Below are 13,356 nucleotides of genomic sequence, written 5' to 3' on the forward strand. Positions count from 1 at the left end.
GGTGCAAGACGACACATTTGGAAAAAAAACCACCTGGAACTTCTTCAAACTTCTTAAACCACAGAAACATGGAGGATGTCTGGACTTTCTAAATCAAGAGCTACCTAGTAGCTCTATTCCCAACAAGGGTTAACCCTATTTGGATTCAAAACAACCTTTGAAAAGAAAAGGGAGAACTCCTACAAAAAATGACTGTTCCAACAAGTCAGCAATGAAAGCTACAGTTTCAATGGTGGAAAAGCAGAAATAAAAGGGAGCGTTGCCAAAAGGCAAGTGGATTTAGATCCCACAGGGGAAATTAAATCAATACCAAACGGTTATTCAGCCACTTTAAGGGGAAAACGGACAGAACACAGAGACTGTGAGGCAGTATGGATGGGACAGAAAGGAAAGAAAAAGTATGGCAGGAAGATTAACAATGCTTTGCTTTCATTTTCAGTATGGGGAATGATGAAGGGCATGGAGACAAAAGATGAGAGCATGGGTCAAAAGAAGTGACGAGCAAGGAGAAAAAAATGTCAAGTGAGGCAAGTAAAGTATTTCTGGAGTATGAAAGAAATTGATGAGCAGGTTCGTGACACTGCAGCTGTATTAATAAGAATGCTAAAACCACAAAATAAAATCCATCAGGAGCACAAACAGAGGACAGATTTAACAGCTGTCCCACCTCAAAATGCCTGCTAAGGCCTTCCATCCTATTGACAGAGATTGAGAACTACAGAAGTAAATGAAAGGAGAGGCTATGACATGATTCACCAGAGCTGACACCACTTCTCCCTTTTAAGATACCTTATCTTCTAAATAAGGAAGACCATAAATCTAATTCAGCTGTTCACTGAAGCTCAGAAAATTATTAGTTAAGGTTACAAAACCAGCAGAATTAGTAGGGTAAGTCAGTAAGGAATAGCCCAATATGAGAATGCAAATGTTGAGCGTCAAAAAGACAAGTACTGGCCTGGGCTGAAGTTTCTGGGAAAGGTGCTCAAGAATCAGGACAGAAGTTATAAGCATCAACTAGTTCACAAAACCAATACTGTACTAGAATTTATCAGAGAAAACTTTGTTTATCAAGTGATCACAAAAAAGACACTCTGTAAAAGCCCATTCCAGAGTTGTCAAGATGCTTAATATCATTAGAATACAGTTAGATTATTTCTAACATGCTTTTTACTTTTAAAAAAAAAAAACAAACAGAATGAGGTGGGGAAGAATAAAATGGAAAATGCATATCTTGGTTTTCAAAGACTTATGGGAAAGATGGCTACTGCAAAACATCCAACTTCAGTCAGTGAAAAGGGTAGAAAGAAGGAGATTCATCTGAATAGATCTGCTTGCTGCTGCCAAATCTGGTAGGATTGATGAATTTAATATCAGAAGCAGCTTTACCTTTTCAGCTATTAGACTCAGCTAGCTATATCACTAGGGATGGCAGAACAGCTAAAAAATGACCAAGCCCATGAATAAGAAATTATTTCTGTGCAAAGTTTTAACTTTGGTCTTGCAACCACTTGGATTGAGGCATATCCTAATTAGGTAACTCAGGTGTCAGGCTACTTATCAAAGACATCATTTAACCAGGAATAACAACTTTAATAACAGGCTGAAACCTGTTTGCTACAATTGGAGGTTTACAGAGTTGGTTTGAAAGCTCAAGATATATTCAATCCAACATCCACAGAGCCTGCAGCCAAATGCCCCTCCTTCACTACCACTCCCCACAAAAATACTGAAAAACCTTCTTGAGGTAACGATGTGACATACTTCAAACAAATGAGATGACAAACTCAGTAAGGGGGAGTTTTGGAAGAATCTCTGTTGGTTCAAGAACTCACAGCATTCCCTTAAAGCAACAGAGGCAGAGCTGAACACCCTGCTTCTGTGCCCCCATTACTGTTTCCATGAGAACAACCTTCCAAAATCCTCCTCGTCTCCACCAAAGCAGCCCTAAAAGGGACAAACCAACCAAACTCATTAATTATCTTGGCTTCAATGGCACACCATTGCCAAGGAAATCAGCAAAAGCAGCTGGAAGAGCTTTCCCACCAGCAGGCCCCAAGTCAGGAGTTTCCACTCTGAATGGGAGCCATGGTCGCCTCAAGGTCAAAAGCTACAAAGGCATCTCTCTGCTTTGGCTTACCCATAACTAGGGCAAACAAAAACCTCTCCAAGACAAAAGATGATGAGAAAAATCACTGTGGCAAAAAAACCCATACCAAATCCCAAGAAAAACCCCACATGTATGCTAGTTTGGTACAAGAGAGTATAAAGAGAAAAAAAAAAAAAATTAGTAAGCTAACTAATTTTAGAAAATAATTTAGGACTCCTAATTGCAATTTCAGTATTCCTAAATATTTTATTGGAAAATAAGCTATGGATAATAATAATCTGCTTATCCAAAGTTATAATTAACAAAGCAGTATGCTGGAATCTAAGCGATGCTTAGAGCTGGAAGCTCTCAAGTTGCACTGCATCCTATTCTTTGGGTCCCTACCCTCCCACAGAGTGCATATCACCATAATTCATTGCAAAACCCAGAACTGGACAATTGCAGAACCTTTCCCATTAAAGGTGCTATAAAAATGGGAATCCTTTTTTCAGTAGAGTACTGAATCAGCAGGGTTTTCTTTTTAAAAGAAAATATTTTGCTTGAACAGCATTGTCTGCGATCAGCTGCAGGCTCTTCTGGACAAGGACTGCGCACCAGTGGTTCTCAATGTACACCTGCTAAACTACCACTGCAACTACAACAGTAAAGCACAACATCTGCCTCTCACTGCTGACATCACTGCCTAAGCAAGTCCTCTAGACATTGCTTAGACAGTTTCAGACTGAAATAAATTAGGCCCTTCCTACACCTCTTCAGAAGAGTTCCTATAGGACCCTGGCTGGGAAGAGAAGACTGACCAAGCTACAAATCACTAGCCCTTGGTAAGAACAGAGTTGAAGAGTACATGCTATTGCCACACTGAGCACTACTTCCCATAATATAATGGCAGATATGTTTATCACAACCTGATTGTGTTCCATAAATGTAATCTGACGTAATGATTGTGGTATTACTCACTCTCTGCGCAAGAATCCTCATCCTCCTCTTCATTCATATTAGCTTCCTCTGCATGCAGTCTTTCAAGTGCTCTATAAGGAGGTGGCAGTTTCATGGGAGGCGGAGCCCCATATTTTCTCTAACAAAGACAAACATTTATACATTTTGTAACCACCACTCACAAGAAAAAAAATAATCCTATTGTCTACTGCACTGCATGTGTACATACACAGCACGTAATTACAATGCAAATTCTGCAGCATTGGCTTTTTATGCAAGAAATCAGAACAAGAAGTGACACTGAACATGAAAAAAAGAAAATACAACTGTACATGCACATTTATGTGTTGACAAAATACTTGTGTATCATCATAAACAGGAAAGGTGTGAATATCAATCAAGGATTAAAAATAAACATTAAATTGTAACCTGTTTCTCATTAGAGACTCAACAGCAGAATTATCTGGTACTGATGAAAATGTAGTATTTAAATACAAAATAAGAACTCTTCTTAGTGCATCTACGAATATTTAAACATAGCAGTTCATCTAAATTTTGTCTAAAATTTAAAAAATATTTTGAATTATAGCTCACAATAAAATTCTATTACCTCACATAAATACAGGCAGCTCCTATAATGATGCATATAGTGGCGCATAGCAGGCATAAAGAATAGGCTCTGAATCTAATGAAGGCACTTGATCGTCTGAGCAACTGTTTTTATAGCCCCAAGTAACTGGATCATGCCTTGGTTTGCTACAGGATTTCACTAAATTACATTTAACTATATCCCATGCAACCCCACTACTAATAGCAGGATGCACTTTAGAAAGGGAACACCGAGTACGATATGCCATTAGAGCAACCAGAACGCCTGTGATTAATTTCTTCTATAGCTGGGAAATAAGTCTCAACACCCAAACATCAAACCCAGAATAAATTTTTTCACTGTATACAGTGAAAGCTGAACCTGCATATGAATTTCTAAAATCTAAACTCTAAATTTGTATAGAATAGTCTAACTAGCAAACTACAATGCAAGCTACACAGAAAATTTGTGGGATAAGATATACATCATCCCATCCATTTAAAAAACATTACAGGAAAATGCTGCATTGAAGACAGCATAACAATAATAAATTAAATTAATTCAATCCAATAGTACTAAGAGTGTGTAGTAAGAGCACTTGGAAACATGACAGCTGTTTCCCCAAAGTATACAATACACCGAATACACCTCCCAATTTTTGCTTAATGCCAGCACTGTGCAAAATCCAGAAAACCCAGAAAGCATGAGGGGGGCTCATGTTCTACATTACCAAGCAGGTAAAGATGGAAAACCTGCAGCCCCACTTTCAGCTGCTTATGAGAAATCAGTAGTATCACTATAATTTAGTAATAACTCATAGTCTAAATGTTGACCCTTTCGCTTTTTTAAGACCTTATCACTTGCTACAAAGTCTGTGTGAAGCTACACAAGACACCTAAGCTATCCAGCAGTTTGCTATGTCTCAGAAGGACAAGATTCTCTCGTCCCTCCTGACTCACTGAAGAGGCAGATGAGTAAATTACGTCAGAGTACTCCATTACACCATGTTTTTGTATTAACACAGCTCTTTCCAGTACAGAGGCAAAGGCACAGTTTACACAGCCAACCAGCAAAATAATGTTAACGTCTCATTTGCCCACAAGAAGCTCAACTGTTTTAAGTGGTGTTACATAAATTACTTCAAGTGATCATTTTTAAACATATGAACAAAGGATGATAAACACCAACAAATCACAGAAAATGTTCACTACTGAAAAGATAATTCATCATACAGGAGAAGGCAGATTTTCCAGCTGGATGTGGCTGCTTTCAAACCAAACTCTTTTGTGACACTTTGAAGACTGGACTAGAAATATCATTGATTCCCCATAGGGACATGGACTAGTAATACACTAATAGCAACTCTTCCCAACTCAGAGATGCCCCTACTGTAGCACAGTATGACTGCTTTGTGAATCAATGTTCAAAGCCAAAAAGGAGCTACATATTTATGCACTGAAGCTCTTCTATATTCCACCCACCAGTTTACAGCACCAATAGATGAAAAGGGTTTGAAAAAGATTAGGCTCCCTCTTTAACCTCCGAACGCTATAGAATGCAACACTCTAGAGTCCTAGAGATTAAAAGCAGCACATTGCAAGAGAATGAGTGCTTTTGAGATTAGAAATATAGATAACAAAACCAAGAAAAGGGGATTGTAACTGCTTCATTATAAGTGTTATCCACTGGCATGAAAACATGATTTCAACACCTTTCTTGATTTTTTTTTAATAACTGAGCCTCATAGCTTCTGTATCTGACAGGATCTGAAAGGAGTCTTAAAAAAGACTTTGGGAGGCAAGAAGGCCTTCTCAGTTATCCAAAAAAACACCAGAGTGCTGAGTAGAATCAAATGAAAAGTTCATAATTTCATTAGTTGTTGTGTTATACTGCACTGGGAAAAAGTTACTGTCTGCACTAATTCTGTCTCTGCTCCTGCAGTTCTGACACTCTCAAAGTACCTGACCTACACTAATCAGTCAGCACAGTTCCCACAGGAAAACACCTAGGCCATTAGGCAATATGGCTGGGAATGAGAAATTAAATGTTTCCCTTATTGCAACAACTAAAACAAACCCACTGGTTTAGACCAAACAGATTTTTTTCTCTTTTAAAACTGCTGTGAAGTTGCTTGAAACTTTGTTTGAAAGTTACTGTGCAGTAACTGCTTCACAATTAGCTGGCCAGCTACAGAACATTCGGTCATTTCCTTGTTTTACACAGCAATGGGAAATGTAGGAGACTTACCCCATTTCATTATCCTATAACATGATTTTACTGAATTTCAGTCAGCCTCACATTAGGGATATTATTTGTGCACATGTTACTATTTCTCTGTTTCTACTGAACAGAGAGAATCAGTTTGTCTCCACACAGAACAAAACAGGTACTTGCAGAAAAATGCCAGTGAAGAGCTGCAGTAAGTACAGGGTTTCAGCACCCAGGCGAGACCCACAGAACATCTGTCAGAAACCTGCCTCGTATTTGGCAGAAATTTGGCAAAAATTACCCGAATCAAAGATATTTCAACAAAACACTTCAAATTTCATTTCAGATTTCAGTGGGGGCTTATCATAGCGCATGCTATTATACAGTTTGATTTAGTAAAACTGGGTTATAGCATTGAACAGAATAAATACCTTATCACTCTTATTTTCTTTGTCCGCATCCTGGTCTTTGTTGACTTTGATTCCCTTAGGCAGTACAGCAGAAACCACCTGAAAAACAATGCATATATTACACACATTAGAAAGAGCATTATAGCTGCAATACAAATATCAAAAGTTAGGTAATGCCAGTACACTCTTCATTTTGCCCCATGTAGAAGGGCATTGCAGTACAGTCTTTAAATGGCATTTTGTTACTGAATTTATAAACATTCCCTTTTCTAGCACTGTTTGATATCTAGCCCCATCTCTTCATTCAATTAAACATTACTCTGAAGTCAACAAAATGGATGTACATCCTTGATACAGAGCTCAGTATAGACTCCTGAAGTGTCAGTTCTTAGTTACTCAGATAGAGAGCACTGTCCATGTACACAGACACCTTGTAAAAGACAGCATGTTTAGCCTTCGCATCATATTCCCACATAATACTCCTCCTTGTTATTTATTCTTTCACAGGGAAACTTTTAGGGTATTTCGATTACAGGCGGTGGCAGGCACATCACTTAAGCTCAAAGTAAGAAGTCCTACAAATGTAAGTGATGTGCCTTGCGTTGGGTCACATGATCAAGCTGTATAAAAGGAAATGGCTACTCCTGCGCCCTTCTCAGTTTTGTCTTCTACTATGTCACAAAATTTAATATATTCCCACTCCTCTGACAGCACCTTATTTTGATGATTGGAAGTTGGGACTGCACAGCATTGCTGAAAGTCTGTGAATGTGCAGTTTCCTACAGCCTGCAGTTCAAAGCAAAGCAACTCAAATTTCAAGTTATCTGGCTTTCCCTTATCTCTTGTCTAGGAAAGAAAGGTTCAGAGATGCAGCTGAACGCTTGAATGTTCTGATAGCTTTTCTGGATCTTTTCTGTCAAAAAGCTGATACAGAAAGGAAGCCAACTCAGTTACCACCACTGTGATTTTTGCATTCACTGCTTGAGCACCTTCCCAGCATAGCAAGTGAAAGTCTTCATAGTTTTTGAAAGACTTCCTGAAGCACTGGAAAAATAATGGATGCAGTGGTGCCAGATTTGTCTACAGTTGTCAAAGAGGTCTCCTCAGGTCTACTAATCCATCAAATCTCCCAATCAACTTCTCAGATTATACCAAAAGTAAACAGAAGTCTTGGGGTTTTTTGTGTGCCCTTCAAGGCAGGCAGAATTGTATGCCTTTTCTTACTAAGGCATTAAAAGGTTACTTGCCGTGGCCTTAAAGATGAGAAGACACCTAAAATCTCTTGAAAATTAGCTTGCTCCCAGACAACTACTTCAGGTCCCTTTGGTGACACGTTTTATGTGGAGCTGCTAGTGTGAATGTGACTAATTTTAATTACACTTTTGCTCATTTGGACAACAGAATATATTTTTAGATTATGAAATATGAACAAATTAAAATACACAGAACCAGACTCAATTACACAGGTGGGAGAACTAAACTAACACCTAGTCAACAGACCTACATCTACTTGATTAACATCAGAGAAACAAGGTTTCAAATCAGGCCAGACAAGTAATCAATCAATCATGGTCTATAAACAGAAGCTCTGACAGAAAGGATGGACACAAAAAATGTTGGAACTTGCTGAAAGGAATTTAGCCAAGTTTAAAATAAAATGCATATTACACATTTATTAAGTTTTGGAATAAAAATAGAAATAAACTTACTTTTGGTATGTTAGACAAACCCTGAACTACGAACACAACAGGATTTCCCGCATTCTTGATAGCTTCTACTGCTTCCTCGTGTGTGGCATTTTGTAGGTCTATCCCAGAAACCTGACAATGTTTATTTTGATTAGGTAGCTTGTCTTTGGCACAGTCATTGCAAGAGTTCACACATATTTGCAGAAGATTAGTGTATCTGAGTAACGTACCAAAAGCAGTCAAAAGAAATAATTTGTAAAGTATGTTTTCATGTTCGTTTAAGGAAAAGTATATTATTTAGTATTCATAATTAACAGATGGTCATATGTTTCCCAAAACAATTATTCTAGATAAAAACCCTAAGAAATAAGATTGCCAGATATAATGCTAGGTATAATACAACTCTTTCAGATTTTACCTGTTTATGAACTAAATTTGCTTTGAAACAGTTTTTCAAAACATCACTCACAACCCTAAAGCACATAAAATAATGGCACTATCAGCTTGGGAACCTAAATTCAGCAGTCTTCATTTGCATAAAAATGAGCAAAAAAATCAGCACAGAGTCAGAATCAGGGATTTACTCCAAACAGTAAGTTGATCAGACTAACAACTCCAAATTCACACACACAATATAACAGCCTAAATTTCAGCATGAAGAGTCTACGTTCTATATATTATAACTTATAAAGCTGTGCTGTAACTTATTTATATGGGAAGAGGGCACTCTGTTTTTTTTCATTACCCCATCAGGTACCAGGATGTATCTTGCTAAATAAAGAGGAGAATATCAAAAGAGGTCCATAGTCAGACCTTAAAAAAGAGACAAGATGATACCAGGGGTTTCTTTCAGCTTCCAAAACAGTGTCATCAATACTTCATGAAGTGTGGCAGTATTTTGTCCTTCTCTCCTCCAAAAGCTGTTTGAGTCAATCTTTATTTTTTAGAATGAAAAGGTAGGTTTATCTACATTTACCTCAAGTATTTTATCTCCAGTTTTTAAAGCCTTTGTTCTTCCTGCTGGGCTGTCTTCCAAAACTTGTTTGATGAAGATCCCTTTAAGTTCTTCTCCATTCTTCAGGCGCTTTATGACAGTCTGTCCACCAACAATACTGATTCCAAGAGACACGTGAGGGTCTCTAAAAATCTCAACACTGAAAAAATACATGTGGTAGTTTAACAGCTTGAAACAGTTTTTTAAACTATAAATGCTAAGCCTTAAATAAATGTAAGCTTCTGGTCTTTCAAGAAGATTTAATAGAGTAAAGGGATAAAGTCAGAAGCCTACAAATGCTCTCAACAGCGTTGGCTTTTTGCCCTGAGCAGACCTCACTCCTCAAAAAGAACGAAATTCTGCTGCCAACCCATGCCCAGTGGGCATAGGCTTTTATTTCAGAGAAAGTCAGGGTAAAATAGAGGCAGGTCTTCAAGTAAACACTCATTCTCTTTCAGTTTGAGCAAACTGTCTGGAAATGGCAAAAACTGCAAGTGGCATGCTAAACAAATAATGAAGTGTTTCATACAACTATCTGAACACTGATTTCAGTGTATCAGATGCACATTAATCAGCTTATGCAGAAACTTTCTGATCATATTTTATTTTGGACCACAAAAACAATTCACCTAAAAATGTTAGCAATACAACGAGAATGTGGCTAAAACTTGGCTTCACAATTTGGAATTCTGCCATTAGGTTTAGCAGAGAACCCATGGAAAAGGAGACAGCAGCACTACGTGCACTGTTCACACCTAAGAGTTATTAAATGAGCAAGAACTTGTAGGTCATCCACAATGTAAACCCGCCAAGCTTTCCCAAGTCAGCTGTATAAATAGAAGGCATAGTTCTGGTGAACATCTGTTAAAAATTCACTGTATCTAAGAAAGCCCAAGGTACACAAGGTACCTTAAAGTTACTGGCAGAAGAGGGGAGAAAAAAACCCATGAGAAGTAATCAGGCTCACATAAAAAAAAGACATAAGGTAAACGGGAAGAAATAATGTAATCACATGAACATACGTCCGTGGTGGTCCCCAGTGGCTGAAGTTTGGAGTTTCTTCTCCTTCTCCTTCTTCTCTCTCAGGTAATTCACTAATTGGGGGCAGAGGGAGGGGAGGAATAAAAAAAATTAAAAAATGCATTACCCATGCCAGGTTGCAATTCCTTACGTATCTTGTATCTGGCGGTGAGACAGCAACACCTTCTCACACTGTCCAGTGTAAACCAAATGTGCAGAGTCAACAGACTAGACAGGAATTTTTGTATTTAGGTTTAAATGTACTTAAGGAATGCTCCAGAAATAAACATGATGGGCAGACCAGATTTATAAGTTGCTCTGTGATATACAAATCTGCACTGCATTTACTCATTCAAAATGACCATTTAAGCAATTAACATTTACTTTCTGATAAATATGCTGTGATTCTTGATAAAACCAGTCTAGCTGACCAGAAACCAGATCACGATGCAACTGGGAGAAAACATACTGTGTGTTCCATTAAACATTCCAGAATAGAGTGTTAATTAAACTTTTATACTGTATGTGACTCACCTAATCACAGAATAGGAATGGAAGTATGGAATTGCATGCCTTCACAGAAGGGTTGAAACAACATACCCTTGCACACATTTTCTGTAGATTCTGAGAGCTGTAAATGCTACTTTTAAACTGCAAAAAGGAAGTAGGATGTTGTACTGGACAAATAATCTTTTCACCTTATTGTTGAGCTGCTTTGCCTCTGAGGGAATTTTACAGATGAATTAGGGAAGTACTGAGGATTTGAATCAACAGGCCCCAAAAGCAGATCCACTACCCACTCACCCAAAACTGGTGGTGAAAGAATGGGACACTTGACAGGTGTAAAAGTATCTACAACCAGTGCCACCTCAAGGTTTCTCAGAACCACTGCCAAGACTAACATTTCCTGCACGGGCCTGAGAGTCATGGCTGAACTGGTCTTCCCAAAAGGAAGAATAATGGAAAGGGAAACCCAAGAGGACAGAGCTATAATAAGGAGCTAAGGTAGAGCTCCTTAAGCAGTAATGACCAATGGTGCCAGTAAAGGCTATGCCCTTCTCCTCCAGGCCACATCCATACTCCCCTTACTGTAAGCAAAGTAGGTGGTAGAGCCATTCACACTTTTCTGTCCCAATACTCAGGGGAGGAAATGTGGGAAGTAAAGACTTAATCAGGTTGCAAGACAAAATTCAGCTCCTTGGGCAAAAGTCCTAGAACTGGCCATCTATGTCTTACTGTTTCACACAGCTTTTAATAGCTAATCAGCTAACTAAAGCAAGGAGACAGTTAAGATCATTAATTGAAAACCTTCCAAAAATTAATACCTTCCTCCATACCTGCACAATGCTGGTCTAGGCTGAGCTAAGGTGGTTACTCTCCCAGATTCCAGGTTCTTGGAAAAAACGTAATCCTCCCCTTTTAGCTCTTCCTTTTCAATAACTTCCAAACCAACAGCAAGCCCAGGTCCTTTAGAATCAATCTGAAGCTTTGTACCTGAAGAAGAAAAGTTGTAGATGTGAACTTTTGCTGCCTGTGTCCCTGCATCTACCAGTTATCATCCTTGGAAATAAACCCCTTAGCTCATCATGTTCCAAATGCGGATGTTGTGTCATGATCATGAGGCTCAGAGATACAGAACATTTACTTCTGAAGGAAATTCAAACCACACTAAACACTTTTTTTGTAACACCTTGCTTCTGATGTACATGAAGTCAAGTAATAACAGGAAAGCCAAATTTTTATGGAACTGAGACGTGCTTAAGTACAACTTATATGATAGAAGGTCCTCACAAAAACACATGATTAGAAATAATGAATGCATCCTTTATGCAGGGAGAGCGGTACAAGGCCCTGCCCCAGCGCGGAACCCCACCACACTGGGGAAGACTGATGTCCATTTTGGTGACCTAAGTATCAACTGTACTTGAACCACCAGAGCTCCTTGCAAAGGTTGTCAGTCTGCCACTGTAGCTTACACAGTGTCTGCTGTACAGGATGCAAGTGACAAAGAAAGGAAACAGTCTAACCTCCTTTCTCCCAACCAGTGAGTAGCTACGCCAGGCAGGTTCATAAATTTAATTCCTTGATGATCTGCCAAATTCTAACTATCCATTTCTGGCCATCTGACAAGGAGAAACTTTGCTCCTGAGCACAGACTACAAAACCAAGATATGCGGCAATTGTCTACCATAGAGTTCACTTGCAAATTTTGGTTGTAGTAAAGTTACCTACATAGGCTGTCACTTTTTTTTTTTTTTTAAAGTGCAAAATTCTGTAAAATCAGCAATCAAAAGTGACCGAGACAAATTCCTGACAGAAACTGCAGGCATGACCTATTTCTGCATGGAGTCCTACTGGGGACATTAGCTACACAGAAGAAAGTGATTCTCCACAGGCAGGACAAAGATGCAGCTACTTTCAATATCACTTGTGACAACTGTAGGTAAAGATTTGGAGGAGGAAGCAAGATCATGAAGCTGAAACCTATTTAAAGCCAGACTGCACTGAGCCTGCAGAAGTCTTCATTTGAATATTTTATCATTTGACAGAATTTGTGTTTTGGTATAAAATATAAATTTGTAAACATAAAATTATAAGATAAAGAAAAAACTTCTTACAAACCTAAATCCATCTTGGTTTTTGCTCCTGACTGGTTAGTTTCGGTATCAAATACGTCTTTTTGATAGCCACTGTGTGCTGTGGTTCCAGAAAATAGTGAACTTAAACTAGCATTTTCTTCACACTTCACAAAGGAGAAAAAAGGAAGTTAGAAAGCAATGGTATCAACGTATACAGGGTATTTGATATGAACATTGATTTTTACAGCAAACATTCACATTTTCCCAACTACATTCATATTTATTCAGATAACTATGAAATACTAACTGCTCATTTATGCACTGTATTAAGAAGAGGTATGGAAAGTGTTATGTGCAATTGCAATATAAAGCAACTATCTTTCTACTTGTCTGTAATCCAGACAATAAGTTCTTTACTCTTGTTAATTTGTTGGTTTTAAGTAAAAAATGTATAAATTTAATATCGTGCACTCCATTATAGAACTGTCACTAGAAGCCTGTTTATGTACATAATGCATAAGGGGACAAGCCAAACAAAACCTGAAATTCCAGTGGCTGTGAAATTAAATCCCTTTCCACTTCATTTTTTTTTATATAAAAGCATACATCTTGGAAGCTGGTGCATGGAAAGCTGACATTATCACTTTTTTGTTTGGCAAGTAAATGAACAAAGGAAAGCAGAAGGGAAAAAATAACTCCCAGAACACCTGAGCAGGACATATAAATAAGAGTTTTGCAATTTACCTGAAGCTCTGTCTCATTCTACTCCTTCATCCACCACTATGCTTGTTACAATTGCTTCTGCCATATCATTTTCCGCTCAAC

At 38.2% G+C, this 13,356-nt stretch overlaps 1 protein-coding gene across 5 annotated transcripts in view; it reads right to left on the reverse strand.

Annotated features, from left to right (window-relative positions):
- PATJ (PATJ crumbs cell polarity complex component) overlaps positions 1-13,356 on the reverse strand; it is a 158,947-nt gene that overhangs the window by 83,900 nt on the left and 61,691 nt on the right. For all 5 annotated transcript variants that reach the window (XM_080406334.1, XM_080406336.1, XM_080406332.1 and 2 more), the window contains 7 exons: positions 12,575-12,695; positions 11,290-11,446; positions 9,955-10,026; positions 8,915-9,092; positions 7,960-8,070; positions 6,272-6,349; positions 3,065-3,182 (listed from right to left, as the gene is read on the reverse strand). In XM_080406334.1, the coding sequence (XP_080262460.1) occupies positions 3,065-3,182; positions 6,272-6,349; positions 7,960-8,070; positions 8,915-9,092; positions 9,955-10,026; positions 11,290-11,446; positions 12,575-12,695 (835 nt within the window). The remainder of the gene's footprint in view (positions 1-3,064; positions 3,183-6,271; positions 6,350-7,959; positions 8,071-8,914; positions 9,093-9,954; positions 10,027-11,289; positions 11,447-12,574; positions 12,696-13,356) is intronic.

Source organism: Falco punctatus (assembly GCF_963210335.1).
Source record: "Falco punctatus genome assembly, chromosome: 11".
NCBI classification, from domain to species: Eukaryota; Metazoa; Chordata; class Aves; order Falconiformes; family Falconidae; genus Falco; species Falco punctatus.